This window comes from Mustela nigripes, chromosome 11, assembly GCF_022355385.1.
Source record: "Mustela nigripes isolate SB6536 chromosome 11, MUSNIG.SB6536, whole genome shotgun sequence".
Classification (NCBI taxonomy): domain Eukaryota; kingdom Metazoa; phylum Chordata; class Mammalia; order Carnivora; family Mustelidae; genus Mustela; species Mustela nigripes.
Window position 1 is genome coordinate 5,390,674 of NC_081567.1, and position 26,454 is coordinate 5,417,127.

General features: G+C 40.6%; 1 protein-coding gene across 1 annotated transcript in view; it reads right to left on the reverse strand.

Moving 5' to 3' along the window:
* BAIAP2L1 (BAR/IMD domain containing adaptor protein 2 like 1) overlaps positions 1-26,454 on the reverse strand; it is a 93,459-nt gene that overhangs the window by 61,600 nt on the left and 5,405 nt on the right. Inside the window, exons 2-3 of the mRNA XM_059414410.1 lie at positions 5,997-6,072; positions 698-784 (exon numbers count right to left, since the gene is read on the reverse strand). Of these exons, the coding sequence (XP_059270393.1) occupies positions 698-784; positions 5,997-6,072 (163 nt within the window). The remainder of the gene's footprint in view (positions 1-697; positions 785-5,996; positions 6,073-26,454) is intronic.

Consider the following 26,454-nt stretch of genomic DNA (forward strand, 5'->3'; position numbering starts at 1 on the left):
AAAATAGAACATATTCATTTAAAATAAAACATATTCATTCTTTTTTCAAGATTTTAAAATGATGGTTATGTGTGGGGCTATTAGAAAAGGAAAAACAGCAACTTTTCCACCCTTAAGAGAGGGCGCAGTGAACGGACTCTGTAAACAGAAACCTGGATACCCTCGGCAGCTGGTGGTGCTGAGGGTGTGGCTGCCCTTCATGTGTGCACAGGAGATCAATTCATACCAGCAAAACCGGAAAAATCACAACTGAGAGCAACTGTGGAAGCAGCGAGAGCCAAGAGCAGGACGTAAAGGAGTCTGACTTTCTGCTAGGTGAGTCACAGGAAACACTCCTGCCAGAGTCAGGAGGCCTGCCGTACCTATCTCCTTAAGAATGTAGGTCAAAGCTCCCTGGGCTTCATGCTCCAGGGATCCAAGGGGAAGGGCTAGGGCCCCAAGTTTAGAGGCAGAAGCCCAATTCCTAGGGAGCAGGGAGGCCAGCCACTGGCCTTGGCCTGCCCTCTAACTAAGCCTCTACTTTCGACAGACCACAGCAAACTCAGTCATCCTAGAAGTGAACAAACTGGAGTACTAGGCTAGCTCTTCTTACTATTCTGGATTTGGGCCACTTCATATGTTCTTGTTAGGGCTCCCAGGAGGAAAGGTCCTGCAACCAGCTTGACTTGTGTTTGTATATAACGGACAGCCAGCTTACCCAGCTCTGTCGACACCGGGGACCCCGCGGCAATCTCACCAATCTTGGCCACTCCATCGTAGTATGCTTTTCCTGCAAGGATCATAGCTAGACAAGGGAAGGGACACAAAAAATCATCACTTAGACAAAGAAAAGAGAAAGTGCCATGGAGGTTTGCTTCCAAATACCTCTCAGTCCCTTCTGGCTGCAGTAAGGTCTGGGCTGTGCCAAGGGCAGCTTTCAGAAGGCAGGGCTGGTGCTTAATAGCTGTGCCAGGGACAGGGATCTCTCCACTGCACTTCCAAAGGCCCCCCACTCAGTGGAAAACCCTATAGGATCCTCATCTTAGGATCCTGGGGAACCTTCAATAGCAAGCTCCGAAAGTCCAGAAAAAGCCCTGCTTTCATCATGATGCCAGTTCCAGAGTGGATGTGTTTTCAATATCAAATAAGGGCTGCAAACACATCCACTCCAGCAAGAAATCTTGCCTCAGCCGGTTATTCTACAGCTCCATAGGTCTGCAACATTATTAGTTAGAAGAACTTATATGCGGTGCCCCGCGAACCTGGTCTTTTTTTTTTTTTTTAAGATTTTATTTCTTTGACACACAGAGATCACAAGGAGGCAGAGAGAGAGAGAGAGAGAGAGAGAGAGAGAGGAGGAAGCAGGCGCCCTGCTGAGCAGAGAGCCCAATGTGGGGCTTGATCCCAGGACCCTGGGATCATGATCTGAGCTGAAGCCAGAGGCTTTAACTAACTAAGCCACCCAGGTGCCCCTGAGAAAGGTATTCTGAGGGGCACCTGGGTGGCTCGGTTTTAAGCCTCTGCCTTTGGCTCAGGTGACGATCAGGTCAAGGTCCTGGGACTGAGCCCCACATCAGAGTCCTTGCTCGGTGGGGAGCCTGCTTCTTTCCCCTGCCTGTCGTTCCCCCTGCTTGTGCTTGTTCTCTCTCTCTCTCTTGCTTGCTCTGTGTCAAATAAACAAAATTTAAAAAAAAAAAAGAAAGAAAGAAAAAGGTATTCTGAGCCACAACCAATAATATATTTGTTGTCAGGGAAAAAAACCTGAGATTTAAAATACATTATCATTCTAAAAACACAAAAGAATGACCTGAAAAATAATTGAAGGTTCTATCCTGCCCCCACCAACTTTCTGGCAGAGACAAGGGAAACTTTCATTGCTGTAGAAATTAATCATCTTAAAATAGTAGCTCTCCTTTCAAACTGATTTGATGACTATATTATAAGGTACAAAAATCTGTTTTTGATTTTTCTTTTCCTTTCTTTTTCTTTGGGGAGAGGAACTGAGGGCAAGAGAAACCTGAGTTTGAATTCCACCTTCACTTCTAATGGCATGACTTCCTTGGGCAAGGTAGCTATCCTTTCTCAAACAAAGGATGGTCATTTATAACATGTTTTAATGGGACGCCTGGGTGGCTCAGTGTGTTAAGCCTCTACCTTCGGTTCAGGTCATGATCTCAGGGTCCTCGGATTGAGCCCCGCATCAGGCTCTCTGCTTGGTGGGGAGCCTGCTTCCCCCCACCACCCCGCCTGCCTCTCTGCCTACTTATGATCTCTCTGTCAAATAAATAAATAAAATCTTAAAAAAATAAAAATAAAATAAAATGTCTTAATAGCATGACCACTGAACAAACAAATAAAAAAGTTATTAATACGAATTCCTTCTTTCATTTTACAACAACCAGGCTTTTCAGCAAGACCTAGCCTATTTAGGGTGATTTTGAAGAAAATTTGTTTTACTTCACTCAAAGATGAACTTTGAAAAACACAGAATTTTGGAGCTAAAAGAGCCCTTAAGAATCTCTAAGATTCCTTTCCTTTTACTGTGAAGAAAACCAGAGGCCAAACCAACTGCTTTCCCCCTATTTTATGATGGGTATTGTTTTAAAATGGTGAATTAAAAAGGCATTTCAAGTATAAAAAGGGGGAGGTCACAGAATTATATACAAGTCCAGCTGAAGATATTACTGGCCAAAAAAGTAGTATTTTCATGGCAAATTCATCCATTTCAGCATTTCTTGTTGAGTTAAAAAGTTACAGATGTTATGGCTTTACTATATGTGTACAAGTTTAACAACTCTAACACTCTATTATACAGTTATTTCAGAAGTCTGAGAATAACCTTAAAGTATAATTGTAAAAAAGAACAATAACAAGTAGCATTTGTGTGGACCTTCCATGCCATTAGTTAAGTTCTTCAAGAATATGAAGATGTTGGTCAGTGGTACTATCACCCTGTTTCATGAAGGAGAGTGGAGTGGAGATAAGTTGGGACATGCCCAAGGTCAGTGGCAAATTGAAGGGAGTGCGTGAAACTCCAGCAAAGGTCTCCTCCTCAGTTCTAACTTATAGTGCTTTTTGACTCTCTGATCTCAGCTAGAAGAGAAAAAGAGAAGACTCCACCTAAAAACAAGGTGGGTAGCCAATAAACTGTCAAGCTAATATGTGCAATATTTTAATGTGAAAAATTTTAAGATACTGATAAAGCTGAAAAGCAGATCAGTGGGAGAACAGCATAAAGGTTTACACAATATATAAACAAAATTTTTGGTTTGCCTTCACACATTACACCGACATTTTTCATTAACTGATGACTTATGTTTAAAACTAACCACAGAATGGCAAAATACTCTTGCTATTACCATAAAGTGGAGTTAACTTTAAAAACTATATAATTTATCCAGAACTTAATAAAGAAGCAAACAATATTTTCATAATTTTGCCATCCCCACTTTGTGAATACATTAAGAGTTTCTATCATTTGTTGTCTTAAGGAAACAAAGCATATTTGTTCTATTTTAGTGGCTGACCAAATAATTCACCAATCTAATCTATATACTTCTGCCAGATAACTTTTTAAGATATAATTTGTTTAGGTTACAATTCTGATCAAAACTTTTAATAGCCTCCACTTACACTGCCCATAGTGTAAGCCCATACGCCACAGAGTTCATGATAGATTTGTACAGTAATGGCCTTCAATAAACCACAACTCACAGAATTCCCAACCTTTGTAGTCACCTACATATTAATGGGTGGCTTGGTCACCTGACTTGCCAGTGGGATGCCAGCAAGCATAACTCCCTCAGGTGTCTGCGTTCTTGCAACAGCCTGCTATGCCCCAAGAGGGAGGGAAGGAGTCCAGCATCCCTGGCTGACTACAGCTGTAGGATGGAACCCCTGGGGCTAGAGACCTGCACTGCCTTTACAGGACCTTGAGAAATAATAAACTATTGTTGTCTTAGGCCACCAAGTTAGGGACCCTTGATAACTTGACAACAGGTAACTGACGCTGCATTCAAATGCATTAAGAACCTGACCCTACTCCACTTGCATTTTACTATTTCCCAACAGCTTCCCACCCATGCCAGTGTGGACCTCAGATCTAGGCTTGGATGAGGTCTTTTCTGCCTGAAACCTAACATTTGTCAGCTAGCACAGCTCCTACAAGGCCCACTGCCTGCTCTATTTCCTACCAACCTTCACTATTCAAATTTCTGTGACACTGCTCATTCCACGCTCTTTGTTAGCTCTTTGTTAGCTCTGCGTATTGTCTTGATTTATGACCTAAGGGCTGACTGCACATCTGGCATCCTAAACTATGCTACAAATTCTTAATAAGGACTTTACAAATTCATCTTGATTTCTCAATGGCTTCAGTAAAAAACAGATGGCCTGCAAAAAAACAAACAAACAAAAACAAAACAAAAAAAAACCTGGAAATACTTTACAAGTACAGAATAGTCCCTTTGGGGAAAAGCCTTGTTAGTTAGCCAGAGACTAAGCTGCTGGCAAGTCCTTGAGTCACCTTATAAAACTGCCTCAGAGGGCACCTGGGTGGCTCAGTGGGTTGGGCCGCTGCCTTCGGCTCAGGTCATGATCTCAGGGTCCTGGGATCGAGTCCCGCATCGGGTTCTCTGCTCAGCGGGGAGCCTGCTTCCTCCTCTCTCTCTCTCTGCCTGCCTCTCTGTCTGCTGTGATCTCTCTCTGTCAAATAAATAAATAAAATCTTTAAAAAAAAAAAAAAACTGCCTCAGAGAGGTAGCAAGTGCTAGAAAGAAAAGAAAAAAAAAAGCAAACAAAACACTGCAGGTCATGGTGATTTCCTTCACACGGGCATCTAAGGCAATGACTTTGTGGCCTTGTGACTAAGCAGTCATCAAGGGAGAGTCAGCTGTGCAAGAATTCTAAAACAAGTCTCCGTCCTGTTCTTTGAAGGGATGAGGGGTTACCTATAAAAATCACTGATACTGCACAAGATAGTAAATAAGCACTTTACTTTTCTATGACTATGACAACTGGACACCTGTCAATCGAAGTCTAGCTATAATACCCCCTTTTCCTGGGGCACGCTTATGCTCAGGGTGTGTAAGGTCAGGGGTTTATTCTCAAAATTTCAAGAGGGAGCAGCCAAAAGTGGGCCATGGTGAACAGGAGAAACAAGCTATACATAAAAGACACAAAACCTGATCTGAAGTGTTCAAATCTACAACTGTTGGAAACTAAATTTATTCACGTTACTTGGTGGTCTTAGTGAACCAGGGTAGAGGGTGAAACTGGGGTCTGAATATTTTGGGGTTGATGCTTGTTACATAAGGAGAATTGTTTTGACCATGTTAGAATTTGGTGATTATTAGCATCTCAAGTCTTTAAGGTGATCATTGATAACATTCACCTTCTAGTAGGGAAATGCATGTGTAGATGCAGGTCAGCTTTCTCAAATGAAACCTCCTGAAACTAGCAAACAAGTTTGGTTCACAAAGAGAGACAATAGCAAATGCCTGAATTCATTTTATAGGAAGCACTCATTTTGAAATGAGAATCTAAGTTCAACCTTTAATTTAGATGTTTTTCCATTCAGGATAAAAATGCGCTGATATCACTATCAAAAGTTATACACCCAAAGGCAAGAAATTCTTTATAAAGATAACAATTCCTCTGCTACAAAATACTAATAAATATTTTAAGTACACATTTCATATGTTATTAGTTCACAAAGAATTTGTTTAGCAAAGTGGAAAACATATTGACGGTAATGATATAAAATACTGAGTTACATCAATAACCTGATTTGATCATTAAATGTATCACAACAGTCAAAAGACTGTTCCATCGTCTTCCTTTTATTCATTTCAAATACACTAATATCCGATCATTGTAAACTTCCATAGAATTAAATAATTTCTACCAACTTAAAGATATTTTAAAATTTCGCTATTAAGCACTTCAAAATAAGTAAAATATCATCTGAATGGTTTTTATATGTGCACTATATTTATAAATTCAAAAAAGAGACTTACCATTAACAGCTTTTTCATAATTTTTTCCTAGGTTTATTAAATTTCGTAGCCCAGGATTGAACTGCTCCATAACATTCTGACAAATAAAACAAACAAATTAATAAAGTAAGCAAACAGTACATCAAATAATTTTTAGATTCTGTCACTACACAGCCTGGGATACCTATGTATGCTTGACAGTACAGTCTACAAAGCCATGAACGTTTATTCCGAAATAATAAAGAGCATATATTTCCTTACGGATGGAACAGGGTTCTTACACCAGCAAGGCATGTGTAATCCTGGCAGTTTTCCATTGCCCAAGGGCTGCCTAGAACCTACTGTAAATAGAGCAAGCAGCAGACATGCATACCTACAAGCATACCCTACTGGGACTATGCACCCAGAAGCTGATGCTTCCTTTGGGTTTTATGTAGGTTAATGGTTGTCGGGCTAGTGTTAAAAACAGGTGCACATGATTGGAACTTAATTATATGAGCAATGCCTTGGTTATCAATTGAACAGAAATTTCTAAGAGATCTTGTTCATTCATTAAGTACTCATGTAGTAACCACCAAGTGGTAGGTCCTATGCACACAGTAGATGGGAAGGGACGGTTTCCTTCTCCTGGATTTCATGATGTCATAGCTGTGAAAATGTTATGGTTTTCATTTCTAAAAGTGTCATTCCTGTAGCACTATAAAGTCATAAACATCGAGACAAATACTATGGTAAGTACTGAGACAGGCAATAATTTAGACAGTTGTTCTAAACTTAAAATATCCTAAATCAAAGTAGACACAATAGATCATTCTTATGGGCTCTGTCTTCTTGACTTAGAACACATGGCAAATGAATGTATCTACAAATACATTACACCTACGAATAATGAGCTTCACAGTATTAATCATTCCAGGCACACCACTCAAGTCTCCTTACCCACCCCCTCAAAATGTGAACCCTGTTTGTAGAGGACCAAGCAATAAAAAAAATGGAAAAATACCCAACATTCAAAGAGGCAGATACTTGATATACATGCTCTCCTGGATAAAAAGGTTCTCCTTTATAAATCAGTACAGAGAGAACATAATAACTTATTTTATCAAATAGTGATAAAGGCTTATCATGAAAAACAACCCCAGGCTCAACCTTCCCTCAAACCTGAACTTACTCCCAAGAGCACTTTCAACTAACCTGCTATTCTTGTATTTATTTCCAAAGTTTGGGATAATATTCTTGATTTTTCAAATTTTGGATGATAACCACTGGCTTTCTACTACAGTCAGCTCTCCACACCACCCCACATCCCCTACTTCAATCCTTCCTACATAATTAAACAGCAATTTCCTGGTAAATTGATAGGGTTATTACGACTTTGTAAATATCGGTCATACAATGAAAGGAATGTACTAAGGATTAGGTTTCCTTTCTTGGTACAGTCATTGTTTCTCTTGGGATTAACAATCATTTCATCCCCCTCCTCCTAGCTTAGTTTTCCATGAATACACCTTAAATTTTTCCACATGCTCTATCACATCTAGCAGAAGTCTGTCAGTATTTCTCAACGCACAAAGTTAACGCACAAAGTTATCAGCTAAGCTTCCATTCCATTTTCCCCCAGAACTTCGTCCAAGGACTCTGTCCTCTTGCTCAGTCTGGCCTGACTGTCCCTGCCACGCTGTTACCTTTATATATCCCTTTCCGATCCCCTGTGTTAGAACTCTCATTAGCTGGACTCCACACCTTCCTCTCTCTTCATTTATTCCTATTTGCTGGAGATCATTCTCCAAGAGCAACCTAAGAAATGATGCATAAGAGATAAATTTGAGTCCCCATGTGTCTGAAATTACCTTTACCTTGACATTTGATTAATATTTTGCTGGGTAGAGTATTACAGAGCTCAAGTGATTCTCTTTTAGAATTTTAAAGATATTGCCTCACTATTTTTAACATCCAATTTTGCTATTGAGAAGTCAGCCATCATTTCTTCTTCCTCTGTATAGAACTTTGTAGGGAGATGCTTATTTTTGGAAGCCCTGTATACTACATAATGGTCTGTCTTGGTGTGGGAATTTTTTTCATTTATTTTATTAGGCACTTGATTCACCTCTTCCATATAAAAAAAAATTACATCCTTTAGGCCTGAAAAATGTTCCTATTTTGTTTCTTCTCTCTCCCTAATTTCTGGAATTCTGATGAATATTTTACATATCCTGATTTCTTCTCTAATCACTTCTTTTTTCTCTAATTTTCCACTTTTATTTCCCCATTTCTGACAGGTAACTTCACATACCAACTCTTATTATGTTATTTTATTTTTAAGATGTATTTATTCTGGGGAGAGGGAGGGAGGGAGGCAGGGAGTGCATGCAAGAGCAGGCAGGGGCGGAGGGAGGAGAGACAGAATCTTGAGCAGAGTCCCCACTAGGGCTCTTTCAGAGTTTTTAGTTATTCTCCCGTCCCCCACCCCCATTTCTCTTCAGGATTTATTTGAGAAGTGAGTGAGCATGAGAGCAGGGGAAGGGTCAGAAGGAAAGAAAGTTCAAGCAGACTCTCCTGCTGAGTGTGGAGTCCAGTGCAGGGCTCAGTTCCACGACCCATGAGATCATGACCTGAACTGAAACCCAGAATTGGATGCTTAACCAACCAAGTTAACCAGGCACCCCTGGTTATTCCTTTTTAAAAGCATCCTGTTCTTGTTTTGTGAATATTGTCTCTAATCTGAATAAACTGAAAGTAATATCTTCCAGTTTCCCATATTATCTCCTGATTATTTCTTTTCACTGTTTGGTATCCATCTGTCTTTTATGTTGGAGGCTTTCAAACATCTGGTGATACCTGATTGCCAGTTCGTATTTAAGAGTAAAGCCCTAGAATGGTGGCTTGAAGCGTGTGGGTGTGGGTGTGGGTATAAACAAAAGGTGGTTGTTGACTAGCTGGTTCATTTGGAGTGACTGGACAAATCAGCTATAGAGAAACGGGCCCTGTGACAGTAACCAGGGTCCACTGAGTCTCTTCAGAGAAGTTTCTCATTTTCTGTTAAGAATAGGGGAAGAGGCAAATCACCGGATCAGCCTTCCCCATCACGAAGGGGAGTGGATTGGGAATTCCAGTTTACTGGAATGATTTTTACTGAACTCCCCTCCTCTCTACTTCAACTCCAGGGTTTATTGCCTCCTGCTGGTGTTTCCACATGGAGAACTCCTTTGATCCAACATATCCTAAGTTTAAATCTCCAGTCTGCCAGGCAGAGGGAGATGCTGGTAGTACTGGTGGTTGGGGTAGGAAAGGAAAATTAGCAGTTTAACCAAACTGTGTAACTCCTACTCTAGCCCTGGGTGTCCCTCCATCCCCACCTTCCGTGGGACTGCTCCTCAGCCTCTGGGGATGAATGGCTCAGCCTCCATCAGTTCTCCCACTGCAGATTCTTTAGGTTTTCTTAAGGCAGCTACCACCCCTCTGTCCATTTTCTATCACCCCAAATCTTCTTAGGTCTTTTATCAACTGCTAAGTCTTCTTCAAGTCTTCTTCAAGCCTTAACACCATGGGTTTATGGTACCCCCATCTCTTTTTCAAGATCCGTTGCTGTCAATTCAATGTATTCTTAGAAGAAAAAGGGGGGAAAATGGTCAATCTGCTTTGCTCAACTGGCAGTCCATCTATCCCATGTTTTCAGAGCCCCTTGTCTGAGCCCCATTCACGACCAACAGCCATAAAGCCCCAAAGCCAAGGAGGACTCCTCTACCAGTCTCTCTGTGAGATGGTAAGGCTCAATACCTGATCACAGGGACCTGTGGCTACAGCAGCTATGTCCATCATCTTTTCTCAATTCCCTCTTTTGTTTTCAGCTTATTTTGAAATCATTTAACATTCACAAGAGGTTGTAAAAACTGCACAGAATTCTCAGGTAGGCTTCCTCTAAATGTAACTTATATAACAGAGTACAGTATCAACACCAGGATATTCACAATGGTCAAAACTTACTAGCTAAACTACAGACTTTATTGCATTTACTGGTTTTTGTGTCACTCATTTGGGGGAGCGGGTGCATTGTTCCCATGAAATCTTACCACATATACAGATTTAAGCATCATCACAGTTATAGAAATATTCCATTAGCACAATGACCTCCCTCATGTTACACCTCTATAGCCACACCCTCAACAGTCCTGGCAACCACTGATCTCAATCACTGTAATTGTCATTGTGAGAATGTTATATAAATGGAATCATACAGAATGTGACCTTTGAGACTGGCTTTTTTCACTCAGCACAATGTCCATAAGAGCCATCCAAGTTGCTGGGAGTTATCAGTAGTTTATCCCCTTTTTGGGCTGGTAGTACTCCATAGCATGAATGTATCACGATTTATACATTTGGCCACTGAATATTTCAGTTGTTTACAGTCTTTTGCAGCTGCAAATAAACCCGACATGGACAATCACATACGGGCTTTTCTGTGAACATAAGTGTTCATATTTCCAGGATAAATATCTAGGAGTTCAACTGTTGTGTCACATGGTAGCTGTATGTTCAACTTTCTAAGAAACTGTTGAACTATTTCTCTGAGTGCTTGTGCCATTTTACATTCCCATCAGCAATGTATGAGTTTCAGTAATTTTTTAAAATCTAGTAACTTCAGGGGTGCCTGGGTGGCTCAGTGGGTTAAGCCACTGCCTTCGGCTCAGGTCGTGATCTCAGGGTCCTGGGATCGAGTCTCGCATCAGGCTCTCTGCTCAGCATGGAACCTGCTTCCTCCCCTCTCTCTCTCTGCCTGTCTCTCTGACTACTTGTGATCTCTCTCTATCAAATAAATAAATAAAATCTTTTAAAAAAATTATCTAAAATCTAGTAACTTCATTAGAAAATAATTACTTTTTAATAAAAAGATAAAACTACTTTTCAAATATCTCTTTTAAAAAATTCTTATAATAATCTTACAAGACCAAGTCTTGATGTTGAGAACGTAAGTTTTTTTTTTTTTTTTAAAGATTTTATTTATTTATTTGACAGAGAGAGATCACAAGTAGGCAGAGAGGCAGGCAGACAGAGAGAGAGGAGGAAACAGGCTCCCTGCTGAGCAGAGAGCCCGATGCGGGACTCGATCCCAGGACCCTGAGATCATGACCTGAGCCGAAGGCAGCGGCTCAACCCATTGAGCCACCCAGGCGCCCCGAGAACGTAAGTTTTAATTAAAAGATAAAACTTTAAAAAAAATTTTTTAAATTTATCTCAGTGGATAAGTGGATAAGAATATAAGGAAACAGATACAGAGCTAACCCCCTTACTAGCATATAAGCAGTCATAAAAATAACCCTAGATCTGTGTTAAGATTATTCTTAGTTCAGCGTACCCAAATAAGGGGAAAATATAATTTGGTTTCTTGATATTATTCTTGAAATGCTTACATGCAAGTCCTATCTTAAAATATGAAAAACAATGAATTAATGAGAACTTCCAAAGTTAACACCAAGCATAATCCACTATCCCAATGATGCTACTGGAGAAAAAAAAAGTTAACTACTAAAACATGGGACTACAATAAGCTTCAGAGAAAAATACAAGTTTTTAAGCTTGAAAGTTCAACATATACTTCAATTCCTTATTATTTAGTTTTAGCTACGGAAATTTTTTCCCCTGGAAACTCTGGCTCCTTTGAACAGTGGAAAATCCATCTCTACCCTGGCTCTTGGCCATTAATCTAGTTATTTTAGCTCAAGTACATGTATTTTTAAATCCAAGAACAAAAAAGCAGTCTGCCTTTGAATTCCACGGTCTGTAAAGTTTTATAAGTAGCAGTGGCTATCTTTGTGAACTGAATGGGTCCCCCCCCCTTTTTTTTAAAGGAGGCAGCTGTTGGGTCAAAGGTCATATGCTCTGTTAAGGCTTATTAAGAGCCCAATTTTTTTTATAGCCTAGGATTTAAAGAAAATCACCAGTAATAATAAACAAATCCATTTTAATGTAGATTTGGCACTAAGAATAAAAGGTCTAAGATACAAAGTACAAAAACAAAATAAATTATAAAAGGTACTAATGGTCCAAGAAACAACACTATTTTGTTATAATCAAAGCAAAAGCTTCGTATGTATTTTACCTGTTCTTGCCTGGCAAGGAGGGTAATTTGCCAAACCAGTTTCAACCAGAATGGGTTTCATTTCCATTCAGAGAGCAATATGGGTAGTCTAAACTAAAACACCTGGCGACATCACTGTTCTACTTGTGTTGAGTCTCCTATGAAGAAGAGTTGGTTCTAGGTTTAATCAGCAGGACTGGAGAACTAACGATTAGCTGTTCCAAATAAAATGTTGAGAAATAGACCATTCAGAACCTAGAAGGCACTTTCCGCTAGATTTCTAGTTGGTCCGTTTATCTCGCGCTTTTTCCCTCTGCTTCCTGTAGACCAACACATTATAATTTTAAACATAATTATGCGATCTCATGACGGCTTTAACTTCCTCACCATTCACATTTTTCTTTCATTTTTGAAAAATTATTACCTTTACCAGTAGGGAACTACAGACTATGAAGCACAAATTAATACAATTATGACTAGCCAGATAGTTAAACTGAGCTGACTTTAAATTTCTGAGAACTGGTTTCTTTACATTCCTTTTTCCAATTCTCTACATGACCAAGAACAAATTATTTGCTACTTCAGTGCTTTATTTTTCTCATTTGAAAAATGTGGGTAATATTTACACTGGAATAAGCTTTTAAAAGTGATTTAAGAATCTCTAAGAGTTTTAATGCGCTTCTGGTAACATTTATCCTTGAAATTTCCCATATTATTTTATTCTATACAATCTCATACAAATTAATCCAGCAGTAGCAAATGCTTAAATTAATCAGGACGCATTCTAAATTTCATGTGACAAGATTATCTGTTAATAAGGATTAACTGTTTGAGAATACTTCTAGATAGGCATCATTTGTAGAAAATCTTACTTCTTCAAGACTTCCTTGTGTTGTTGGAAGCTGCTGTTCCTGGACTATCATCAGTATTTGATTATACCCCCTGCCTTTAGGGAAAATATTAGTGAGTAAATTTGGAAATAAAGCATCTGCTTATGGGCTAGCAGATGGTCAGAGGAGTCCTATTTTTCATACCCATCTTGAATGGGGAGCATAAGCCAAGTAAAGGAAAATAAGACAACAGAGATGTTTGGTTTGAAGTATTAAGTTACAGCAGAAGTACTCAAGCTTCAAATTCATAAAACACAAAAATGCTTATCAGCCAAATGTGAATAGTGTTTGGGTTCTTCTTCAATCTGTATTATCCATCTATGCTACTAGCTATCAACTTGCAGTATGTATCAATTTGTATTATCTATCATTTGTAACCTGCCATCCCAGTAGTAATGGGCCAGGGGAACATGCAATGAAAAAAACTTTGGAGAATAAAAGGAAAAAAAACCCTGAGCTAATCACATCACTACCTTGCTAAGCCTCAATCTCCTCCTCTATAAAATGTAAATAATGATCATTTGGATCTCATGAGGGGTATAAAGATACAATGAGATAATAAGTATTTATGGAACACTGATGTGCTCTTCCAAGCACTTGACAATCCGTGCACACTGAATCGACTGTAATAATTAATATTCCAAGACAAAAGTTTAAAATATTAGTCAACTCTTCAAAAGGATGAACATTCCCATTTCCACAGATGTCTCCAGATACCTCACTTCCTGTCTGTAACATGAAAGTAAATGATACTGGCTATTCTACCTTGAAGTGTGACATCAGGATGAGAGAAACCATGAATACAAAAACCTCTAGAAAAGTGCGGGGTATGAAGGAAATTGAAGGTGTTATTATTTCTTTTACTCATTTGAGAACAATTTATTCTTTTGTTTTTTCCCTGTGGGATACATTTGACATTTATGGAGTGCTACTATTTTTCAGGCTCTGTGCCTAGCATTTTACATGGGCTGTCTCATTAGATCCTAACAACATGGTTATTATTATCTTCATTTTATGGATGAGACACCAAAGCTTTGAGATGCTAAATTTAAAAACCTTGCTGAATCAGATCCCACAGGTCATGCCCAGGCGGCCTTCCTGCTAACCTTTGCACTCATCCCTCAGGACTCAATACAATTCCTCGAACTAGATTGTTCAATAAAGTGAACTGAAAATACCTGTATGACAGAACACTATTCTAGTTTGAGAAATTACGGGAGTCTCTATGATATTTTCTTTTTAGATGACTTCTTGTAATAGTACTCCTGACTTTTTATGAGTCAGCACACTATCATGCAGCAACACAATAATGACCAATTCTACCCAAGCAAACAAATATCTTCTCTTTCTTTTAAAAAAAATAAATAAAATAAAAAAGATTCCTCCTAGGAATAATGGTTAACACTACCATATTGATTTCCTTCAGCATCAAGGAATTAGAACACTTCAGAACAACATTACCAAACCACAGGATGCTTTAACCACCCCAGTCAAGTCTCCCTAGGGGGCCATCAATTAAGAATGCTGTTCATTGGGGCGCCTGGGTGGCTCAGTGGCTTAAAGCCTCTGTCTTTGGCTCAGGTCATGATCCCAGGGTCCTGGGATCAAGCTCCACATCGGGCTCTCTGCTCAGCAGGGAGCCTGCTCCCCCCACCCCCTCTCTCTGCCCGTCTCTCTATCAAATAAATAAAATCTTTACACATACACACACACACACAAATGCTGTTCATTTTCTAACTATTTTACACTTTTATATGTACAAGTATTTAGTCAGGAATGATACACAAGTATCATAATACATTTCACTCTTACATTTTTTTTAAATTCAGTGTTATATTCCCAAGACCTGTCCACCTTGTTAAATATTGACTAGTCTATACTATTTAACTTCTGTATGGTATCCCATTGTGATGGCTAGCCTTAGGAGTCTGCATGACAGGGGTATAGTACCCAGTCAGTCAATTAGATACTAATGTAGGTGTTGCTGTGAAGGAATTCTATAGATGTGGTTACCATCTATAACCAGTTTAAGCATTATCCTCAATAATCTGGGTAAGCATCATTTAATCAGCCAAAAAGCCGTTAGAATAAAACTAAGGCTTCCCTGAGGAAGATGACATTCTGCCTGGGGACTGCAGTATCAGTTTCTAGCCGGCCAGCCGGCCCTACAGATTTCAGACTTCTCAGCCTTCACAATCAAGTAAACCAATTTGTTTATTTCCTCTGAGTGGCATTTAGATAGCCTACAAGTTACAACTATGTGGCAAGAAATTGTACACGTCTCCTTGTACACACAGGTATGAAGAAAATACCTAGACAAAGAACTGCTGAAGCAAGGGTATGTGACAGATTTTTCCAACAGGGGCATCTGGGTGGTTCAGTTGGTTAAGAATCTGCCTTTGGCACAGGTCATAATCCTTGAGTCCCAGGATCGAGCCCTGTATGGGGCTCCCTACCCAGCGAGAAGTCTGTTTCTCCCTCTAACTCTGCCCCCCTTTCCGTGCACGCTTGCACTCTCTCCCTCACTTGCTCACTCTCTCTCAAATAAATAAAATCTTAAAAAAAAAAAAAAGACACCACCACATTCTTTGGAGAAAGGGTCTGCAACAATGTGTGCTCCTACAGCCACTGTACGAAAGTACCCTTGTCCACACTCTCACCAACACTCGTCATACTTTCCTCCTACGTGATGAATGAGAAAAACAGTACCTTTTGTAAAATAACCTTCACTGCTTCCCTGTCAGCATTAAAAAAGTATAAATGACTGGAAATACCTAAGTAGGAGAGGAGAAATCATGAAAGGTAGTTTACCCGTATATTACAACGGTTTTAGGCTCAACTGTCTGTCATAGATTAAGGTTATCAAAGAGCATTACCCTTTTAAAATATATATTTATTTATTTATTTGACAGAGAGAGAGAGAGAGAGAGAAAGAGCGAGCACACGCGCAAGAGCACGCATGCGCACAAGTAGGCAGAGCAGCAGGCAGAGAGAGAGGGAGAAGAAGCAGGCCCTCCAATGAGCCGGGAGCCCAATGCAGGGCTCCATCTCAGGACCCCGGGATCATGACCTGAGCCGAAGGCAGCCACTTCACCGACTGAGCCACCCAAGCGCCCCGAGAGCATTATCCTTAACAGCAGGGTAGGGCACAAAGCCTGGAAATTTCCCATAATTAAGCAGGTCTGGACTCTGGCCACTCTGTCCCCTGCCTCTGGTCACTGTGCTCCGAGGCATGATGGCCTCTGGGCTATTCTCGGAACAGACCATACCCATTTCCCACCACAGGAATTTTGCACTTGCTCTCCTTCAGCCTGAAGACTCTTCCCGGACACCCATCCACCAGTCCGCAGCACCAAACCTCTGAGACACTGCTCCGCCTTCCCTTCTACCTCCGCTCCGTGCTTCTCTCGCTTCAGAAGGCTGTTCACTACCTCACAGGATACAGTACATTTGTTTATTGCCTCCTCAGTAGGAGCTGCATATAAAAACCCAAGGACGACCTGTAGAATCAAGGACAGTGCCTGGATCATTTAAGGCCCAAAATGTACTCAGCAGCAGCAGCAGCCGCTCTTGATGACTGCTGTCGTTGTTCTGTAAGAGATACGTGTGCTCATGGATGAATCGGCTGCACCATGTGCCCTCAGCTCCTCTGAACACACTCAACAGACAGTGACCCAGTGGGCCAATTAGCTAGGGAAATCAGGCATGAGGTGATAACACCACTTGCAACTTCATTACCTCAAAGTAACAGCTCCAACAGAGGGTCACAGAAGCTATAAGGCTCTGCCCTGTAACTACTAAGTCATAACAAACTTACAAAATCTGAAAATGTCAGGGTTTTCCTTGTGAATTTTGCCTTCCTAATCCTATGCTTCTCCAAGTTGATTTTTTTTAAAGATCATATTTATTTATCAGAGAGAGAGAGAGCGCGCACACAAGGAGGCAGAGGAGCAGGCAGAGACAGAGAAGCAGAGGCCCCACTGAGCAAGGAGCGCAATGAGGGACTCAATCCCAGGACCCTAGTATCAAGACCTGAGCCAAAGGCAGTGGCTTAACCAACTGAGCCACCCAGGCGTCTCACTCTCCAAGTTGATTTTTAAATTACTTTTTAAGTATCACACAGTAATGTGGCCCTTAAAAATGTACCATGTTGGGCATGTGGGTGGCTCAGCTGGAGTCCTGGAGTCCTGGGATCGAGTCCCACACCAGGCTCCCTGCTCAGAAACAGGTAGCCTGTTTCTCCTTCTCCTCCCTGCTCCTGTCCTCTCTCATCATCTGTTTCTCTCTCCAATAAATAAAGTCTTTAAAAAAAAAAAAAAAGTACGTTGTTAGGGGCACCTGGGTGGCTTAGTCAGTTAAGCAACTGGCTCTTGGTTATGGCTCAGGTCATAATCTCGGGGTCCTGGGATCAGGCCCCACATCAGGCGTGGTGTTCAATGCAAAGTCTGCTCATCCCTCTCCCTCTGCTCCTCCCCTCCCCCAAAATAAAAAAAAGTAAAATAAAATCTGGGGGAAAAAAAGCACCTTCTTAGAAACAAGTCCACCAACTAGTGAACAGATGAACATGGTACATCCATAAATGATTATTCAGCCATAAGAAGGAATAAAGTACCAATATACACAACATGATCATGCTAAGTGAAAGAAGTCATACAAGACCACATATTATTGTAAGGACTTATTTTAGCCAGAACACTTCCATCCAGGCTAAACAATAACCTTGTTGTTTAACCCTTAAATTGTCCCTGTCCCCCTTCCCCCAAGGGACTTACTTAAAAACAAGTCCCGGAAACCAGTCCCAGGTAACAACGCCCAAATACAAGGGTGGGTCAGGCCAGGTGAAGACATCTGATCAGTGGGGGGGGGGGGGGGGGGTGCATACTGTCTCCCTAGTTACCAAAGAGTATGGGCCCCACCCTTTGGGAACCTTTTGGGCGCCAATTCTGACCAAGGTGATAGGCTAATTCAAATATCTACTAGGGTAAATTGTAATTCAATTGGTCACTTATGCATGACCTAACATGACTATGCAGCTTTCTCTGTGTGTTAAAATTTCATTGGCCACCTGTGCATGGTCAGGCCCAACCACATGGCCTTTGCCCTTAAAAGCTAGTCTGTGAAGCAGAGAAAGGTCACCCTCTCTGTGAGAGGCGCAGCTCCGAAAGTTCGGTCTGATTCTTGATGCTTGGCACGAAATAAAGCTTTGCTTGACCTTCACTTTCTATCGGTCTCGCTCCTTTAATCAAGGACCCATTATTGGAGGACCTAACAATTATATGATTCAATTTATATGAAATACCTAGTAAGACAAACTAAAGAGACCAAAAATATATCAGAGGTTGCCTGGGGCTCAGAATGAGAATGAGGAACGACAGCAATGGTCACAAAGGACCTTTCTGGCATGATGAAAATGTGATAAAATTGGATTGTGGTGGTTACACTATTCTATAAATTTACTAAAACAAATCACTGAATTGTACACTTAAAAGGAGTGAATTTTTTTTAATGAATTACACCTCAATTAAGCTGTGTTTGTTTGTTTTTTAAGGAAAAAAAACAGCAATAACAAAAGCCCTTGACTTTTCCTAACCTTCCAGGCTGCTAAGGGGCTCAGGCTTTAAACCCTTAATGCTACGGAATGCTGCAAAGCTATGTGTCCTTGTTCATTCCCTGGTTGTTTCTAACTAGCCTGCCCAAGGAGAGCCAGGTGTATGGCGATGCAGGACATGCACTGTGTTTGTGAACATGTGTCCAGCACCATCCAGAAAAGTGCTACTGGTCTGCAAGCATTTTCCCATGTAGCTGTTAGCAGCAACTTCCCCTTCTAGAGTAATACTCAATTAGATCCATTAGTAGAAAAAGATAACCCAGCTATTTTGAGAATAATCTCCTTGCTGGATTAGCAGCTGTCTTTCCAGCCATGACTGGGGAAGGAGTTGGGCAAATGTTTCTCCAAGCAAAAGAAAAAAAAAAAAAGAGTCATTTCTGGGTTCTTCTATAAGGGTAGTTTCATAGGAAATCTTTAGCCCACAGAGAAAATTCACCATTAAAGTTTCTCTCTATGACCTAAGTTGTTTTGCCTGCATTCTTCCTTTTCTTTCTTCCCTTCCTCCATATCCAAGCTTTGGTTTGTAAGTAATTATTTCTGCAAAAGTGGTCCTTCAGAGTGCAAAGGGCATGCCAGAAATGAAGCCAGGATACCCTCAGAGTTACACGGCTCCATCCCTTGAGACATGATCTGAGCACTGGGCTAGTGACCAGCAAAGCACAGGGCTAGCTCTTTGGGCTTAGCTTCCAAAAGAATATTCTCCGAGTGTTCTGAAAAAACCTATTAGATTATGAGCTCCTTAAGAAACAACCGAGAGAAGAGAACTGTAAGGACCTATTTAGAAACTGTCCCAGCTCCCCTTCCCCCAGGGGATTTACTTGGAGACAAGTCCCAGAAACCAGCTTCAGGTAACAAAGCCCAGATACAAAGGTGGGTCAGGCCAGGTGGAGGCATCCGATCAGTGGGGTTATGCATACTGTCTCCCTCTTTACCAAGGAGTATGGGCCCCGCCCTTTGGGCACCAATCCCAATCAAGGTGTAATAGGCTGGTTCAAATGTCTACTAGGGTAAATTGTAACTCAGCTGGTCACCTAGCATCACTGTGGAGTTTCCTGGGTGTGTTACAATCTCATTGGCCACCTATGCGTGGCCAGGCCCAACCGCATGGCCTTTACCCTTAAAAGCTTGTCTGTGAAACAGGGAAGGGTCACCCTCTCTTTTAAGAGGTGCGTCCCCGAACGTTCGGTTAGATTCTTGATGCTTGGCGCGAAATAAAGCTTTGCTGGACCTTCGCTTTGTATCAATCTCACTCCTTTAATCACGGGCCCATTATTGGGGCATAATAAGAACCAGTATGATCATCCAGAAAACTATGTATTGTTACCTCTTAGAACACACTACTGGAAACAATAACATCTCCAGGGCCTTTTATTTCAGATTTCTTTGATAAACTCCACTTTCTCTATTCCCTACTCACTAAGGCAGCAATATTTTTCTGAAGAAAAAGCAAAGTTAAGCAAAACAAAAAGATCCCACACTGGCGGGATAAAGTAAGACATGTGCTCTTATTAACTATTCAAAACTTTTGCGTGAAATAATCAAGTCTCTCAAGAATATTAAGTCCCGGGCACCTGGGTGGCTCAGCGGGTTGGGCCGCTGCCTTCGGCTCAGGTCATGATCTCAGGGTCCTGGGATCGAGGCCCGCATTAGGTTCTCTGCTCAGCGGGGAGCCTGCTTCCCTCTCTCTCTGCCTGCCTCTCCATCTACTTGTAATTTCTCTCTGTCAAATAAATAAATAAAATCTTTAAAAAAAAAAAAAGAATATTAAGTCCCAAAGCAATCCCACCCAGTAAACTAGTATAAGAATCTAGGCATTCAATTGTTTTTTGTCTTTTTTTTTGAAGATTTTATTTATTTATTTGCCAGAGAGAGAGAGAGAGAGCGAGAGCGAGCGCGCACAGGCAGGCAGAGTGGCAGCAGAGGCAGAGAGAGAAGCAGGCTCCCCACAGAGCAAGGAGCCCGATGTGGGACTCGATCCCAGGTCGCTGGGATCATGACCTGAGCTGAAGGCAGCCGCTTAACTAACTGAGCCACCCAGGCGTCCCGGAATTGTTTTAATTGCGGAGGGAGAACTATGTTACAGGCAATTTGAGTTCATGACCATCCTTGATAAAGTAACTTGAAGAAAAAGTAATGGCCTGAATCCTGCTCAACACTACAAAGTTTCATTCTATTTTAAATAATAGATAAAAGTTTTACATTTGTCTGTAGAATTATTTGAAACCACTTTTCCTTCTAGTTTAAGTGCAGACAATTATACTGGGTCCAAAGTCCAACAGGCGATATGTATATAAAACTCCATAGAGTTATATATTTCTTGGCAGTGCGAAGAAAGCTTTTGGGGCTGAAAGCAGGCATTCCTAGCCTTGGCAATTAGCAAGCTATCAGATACTGTAACCATGTTTGGCCCACAGCGGCCTCAACTGAACAAGGGATTTGGGGATCCTGCCCCAGATCTGAAGAAACTTTTGGATTTGCACTTCAGAGGGAGAAGTACCTAGGAGAATGAAGTAAAAATCACTTCTTGAAATTCCAACTGTGATGAAATCCATATCCATTTTTGCTTGGCTCCCAGAGATGCATGCTCCCATTTGGAAGAATGGAAACACAATCCTCCCTAACAGCTACAGTACCAAGAGGACTATTACATAAGTCTCAATCAGAATCTGCAAATGGACCTCTTCCAGTATTTTTCCCGATGGGGGGGGGGGGGGCAGGAAGGGTATGGTGGCAAGTAGAAGATAATGTGTACTTGGGTTTCGTTCTACTAACTCTGTAAAGTACTTCTCATGTTTGGGCCTTTGAAACAACTATGTATGTATGTGTTCAATCTTCATTACATACCTACAGTAAATAATTAACCCAGTCTCATGCTGGACATACAGAACACAAAGATGAACGAGGAAAGCATTCTGGCCCTTGAAAATGCATGGTCTAATAGGGAGACAGGTATAAAAAAGTACCAAGGCAATCCAGACTGACATGGTGGAATAAGAAATGCAAACATCTTTAATATTACTTGAATATCACTTAGAAATATATAACTTTGGGGCACCTGGTTGGCTCTGTTGTTAAACATCTGCCTTCAGTTCAAGTCATGATCCCAGGGTCCTAGGATGGAGCCCTGAGTCTGGCTCCCTGCTCATCTGGCTCCTTGCTCTGCGGGAAGCCTGCTTCTCCCTCTCCCACTCCTCCTGCTTGTGTTCCCTCTCTCGCTGTCTCTCTCTCTCTCTGTGTCAAATAAATAAATAAAACTTTCTTAAAAAAAAAAAAAAGAAAGAAATATCTAACTTTCTCACAGATACGTGGTATCTATGAAGGAAACAGCAGTTAAGTTGCTGGGTTCCAATCAGCTGTCAACAGATAAATACTTTGAAGGCTATAGAGCACACTAGACTATTTGGTTGAGTGTTCTTACCTGCCTACTTATTGTTTTTAAAAGGTGTGTCTTGGAATAAAAAGCAAGCAATGAATTTACAGGAAATAATGTCTCATGTGCTGGGTCGCATTTGTTTAGAAAGCCCTTAAAGTACTTAACAGGTAACAGGAACTTTACTAGATCAAAGTAAATGGCTAATTTCAAATACAAGTGACATTTTTTTGGTGATTCACCAGTTCTTTCCAAATGCTATTCTTATACCATATCTTGAGTAATTCTAGTTGAACTTCCCTCACCCAGACCCTGTGAGATGGGTCATTTTGTTTTGCATTAAAACTGCAACCCTGGGGCACCTGGGTGGCTCAGTGGGTTAAAGCCTCTGCCTTCCCTTAGGTCATGATCCCAGGGTTCTAGGATCGATCCCCGAATCGGGCTCTCTGCTCGGCAGGGAGCCTACTTCCCTTCCTCTCTCTCTCTCTCTGCGTGCCTCTCTGCCTACCTGTGATCTCTGTCTATCAAATAAATTTTAAAAAACAAACCAACAAAAAACTGCAATCCTGGGGCACCTGGGTGGCTCAGGCAGTTAAACATCCAGCATCCAACTCTTGATTTTTTGCTCAGGTCACGATCTCAGGGTTGTGGGATCCAGCCTGCGTCAGGCTCCAGCCCCCACTCTAGCTCTCTCTAAATAAATAAATCTTAAAAAACAAAACAAAACAACAAAAACAAAAACACTGCAGCCCTTGCAATCTGAGAAATATTGTTCAGAAACCTAAAATAATTTAAAATACTTCATTACATGTAGTTCTCAGATACCAGTAAGGAGAATCAAAACTTCTAATTTTTTTTTTTGTTTTGTTTTGTTTCTCATCTAATTCTCTTACCAATTTTCGAAAGACATCTTACAACTTGCCTTAAAACCTCTTGAACTTAACCTGCACGTACATTTATTTTTTTCTTTCTCCCAACAGTGAGACAAAACAAAGTTCAAAGAACTGAATTGGTAAAGGCAGAACCCCTCTGGGAAAGAAGGTGGGGAGAAGAGCAAGGAAACATAATTGATACAGGCAAGCCAAGGTAGAGGGAAGGCTGGATAGACTAAAACCTTGGCATTTTTGTCCTGTCATAAGCTATAAACTCTAGAAAAACACAGGCTGGTTTTTTGTTTGTTTGTTTGTTTTTCCCCTTCTCCAATGTGGTTCCCAGTGGTAACCACAGTGCTTGGCACAACTGTGGTGCATTAAAAAAAAAAAAAAAAAAAAACCAGCTGGAGAATGAATGTGGATAGCAAGCTTGACACATCCATAACAGATGCTCAAAACATCATAGTCATCATTACCAGTGCTAGCTCAGTCCCCCTGGCCGCCAAGGTGAGGATTTTAGCTACAACTGTGTGATAACCATAGATCTTCAGTATCTATTCAAGAAATTTTTCTGACTACAACTGTGCACCGTGAGGGATTAAAAACAAAAACAAAAACAAACAACCAAAAAACCCTCAAGAAGGGTATAGTTCATTGACAGAAACAGTCATACCAATGATTTCAATGCTATTCTTTTATCAAATATTTACTCAACTCTGCCTCTATGTCAGTCACTTTACTGGATACTGGGGATAAGCAGTAAACAAAATAGATGAAAATCAATGCTTTCTTAGTGGCTACACTCCAGTAAACACAGGCTACTACTGCTAACACACTGTTCTAAGAGCTTTCATGTATTACAACATTCAATCTTCACAATAACCAGCTGTAGGTACTACTATAGTCCTTATTTAGAGATGAGAAAATTGAAGACAAGGTCAAATGGAGGAAAATGACATTAAGTTCATAAAAAAATGCTTCACCTGAGATCTGTTCTGACCCCCAATTCCAAACCTCTCCATTATTATTCTACACAATGTGTTCTAATCATCTGAACTTTTAGCCTTATTTCTGAGAGGTTATTATTACCACTTCTGTACCTTTTCTTGTCATTGTTATTAATGCCTTTATACCTTTCAAGAATATAGCTGCACCTAAAGGGATCAGCTTCTTGCAACATCAGGAACAAGACTCTTAAGTGATAACTCTTTAAGGACCGGAATTTGGGTTTGTTGCATCCTTTTCTGTTGCATTCATAGTCTCAGGTTAGTAAATGTTAAAAATGCATTCCCATAAGTAGTAATTAAGAGAAAAACAGCGAGACTTTAAATTAGGCTTATCTTTGAGGGGCACCTGGGTGGCTCAGTGGGTTAAGCCTCTGCTTCGGCTCAGGTCATGATCTCCGGGTTCTGGGATCAAGACCCGGATCATGCTCTCTGCTCAGCGGGGAGCCTGGTTCCCCCACCCCCGCCTGCCTCTTTGCCTACTTGTGATCTCCCTCTCTGTCAAATAAATAAATAATTTTAAAAATAAATAAATAAATTAGGCTTATCTTTGAAAGGTTAGTTTGCAAAACAGGTAGAAAATGGCACATTTTAGCTTAGTTTTTGAAGCTTTTTACCCATTAAAAGTGGGTAAACTTCTGCCTTTTTAAACCTTAAAATTATAAAAGTAATCCATTCACACAAAGAGAGTATAAATACTCTAGAAGGTAGAGTAAAAGTGACAAGTAAAAGTCTCCCTCCCCTGCCCTATAGTTTAACCACTGCTATACTTTGGTACTTTTAGTGAAGAAATTGCTATTGTTTAGGGACTTTTCAACCTCCAAAGCACCAAATAAAAAGTTTAAGCAACAAACCTGAGGCCATCTTTACTGCCCAGGCTGCTCTCCTTAAAGCACAGGTAGCTTCAAGAGTCTGTAAGCCATCAGTTAGATCTCTGAGGGGGACTCATTTGTTTTGCTCCCTGGATTGGGAATACCTTCCAGTAATATTTTTCGTTTATTTTTGAATAAGAAAGGAACCAGCAACTTTTTATCTCATTTACACAAGTCTCCCCTGTAACCACAGGGACTTGAGACAGCTGTTAAAACCAGAACACAGTCCCTAAAATAATAATCAACCAAAAAGACAGACTCAAGGTCTGGAAAACAGAAATAGGAGTTTAAAATCAAGGCTGAGGAAAGTAAGAACAAAAGTACACAGGCTTGAAGAGCCACAGGGGTGTAATTATTCTGCACACATCTCTATGTACAAAGTTTATGGGGGAAGTTATACCCAACAGCAGAAGATATGAAATCTCAGGTATTGTCCTAATCAATGTCCATAAGCTACTAAACAGTATAGCTTATTCGTGTTTAAAAAAAAAAAACGAACCAAAACAAAACCAAAAAGCCTACGTAGGTTATACAAAAGGAAGTGGCTTTAAAAGACCTACTTAGTTGGGGTCCAGGAAAGGTGCATTCTCACAAAATCAGATTAAGCATAACTTCGGGCATGTTTTCCGGAGGGCATTTTGCAACGTGTAGCAAATATGCTTTAAATTGTACCTACCCTTTGACCCACAACTCCCTTCTGGGCATTGAGCCTAAGGAAAACATCCCAGATTTGTGCAAAGCTTTACCTACAATGATATTTGCTACAGTGCTTTAATAGCAAAGTGCTGGCAACGATCTTATGTCCAGTAAAAGGGGACTGGATCAATAAATTGTTGATAGAGAACAGAGTACTGCGGAGTCAGCAAGCTGATGAGACACAGGATACTGACTGACACAGAGATGGACTAAAAGCTGTGGGGAAGTGTGACAGTAAGAGTTTAATTAACAGTATTCTCTCTGGGTTGTGAGATTCAAGGGACTTTTACTTTCCCTGTGAATAGTCACAGAAATTTTGGAAACTTTCTAGTATCAGAAAAATTCAGTTTTAAAAATCCTCTGAGATTAAAACCAACACACACACACACATAAAGAACAAAATATGAAAGTGGTAAATGCTAGGAAGTAGGATTTGGGGGATTTGTTCTCAAGCATGTACAATCTAAGAGGGGGAAAAGACCCAAATTAAAACTGTCGTTTCCTTCACAAAGTTGTAGTCTTGAAACCTCTTAATTTAATTGTAAATCACTGAAATTCTTTTTTAAAAATTAGTCAATTGTGCCTATAACATAAAGCAGGTACATTTTCTAGAAAAGTCACGCAAAAAGGAAAGGAAAGGTACTTTAATACTCAAAGGAACAAGAAAATTCAATTAACCATAACTCTGCACCCCCTCCCCCAGCATTCCAGTTTGTTAAAGCATGGCTCATCTATGCCCTCAAAACCTCTTATGCAATAAAACCTTTTGATGTGTGCAACTATGACAGTTTTAGAGTCTATTAAACTTAAATTTATGTTTTACTCTACTGAGTACCACAGCTGTATGGCCTCTCTCAGACCCATGTTCCCTAGGTCCTAGGCTCTACTTTCTGACAGGAAGTATCCCCTAGGGAGTTGGGCTTCTGCTGTGGTTGCGGACATTGAACCAAACCTGGGGAAAACAGTTTTGTTTTGAATTTTAAAATTGTATTTGCATATATACACCAGGGTGGCTAAAATTAAAAGGAAAGAGAACATCAACTGTTGCCAAAAACAAGCTACTGAACTCTGGTACAACCACTTTAGAAAAC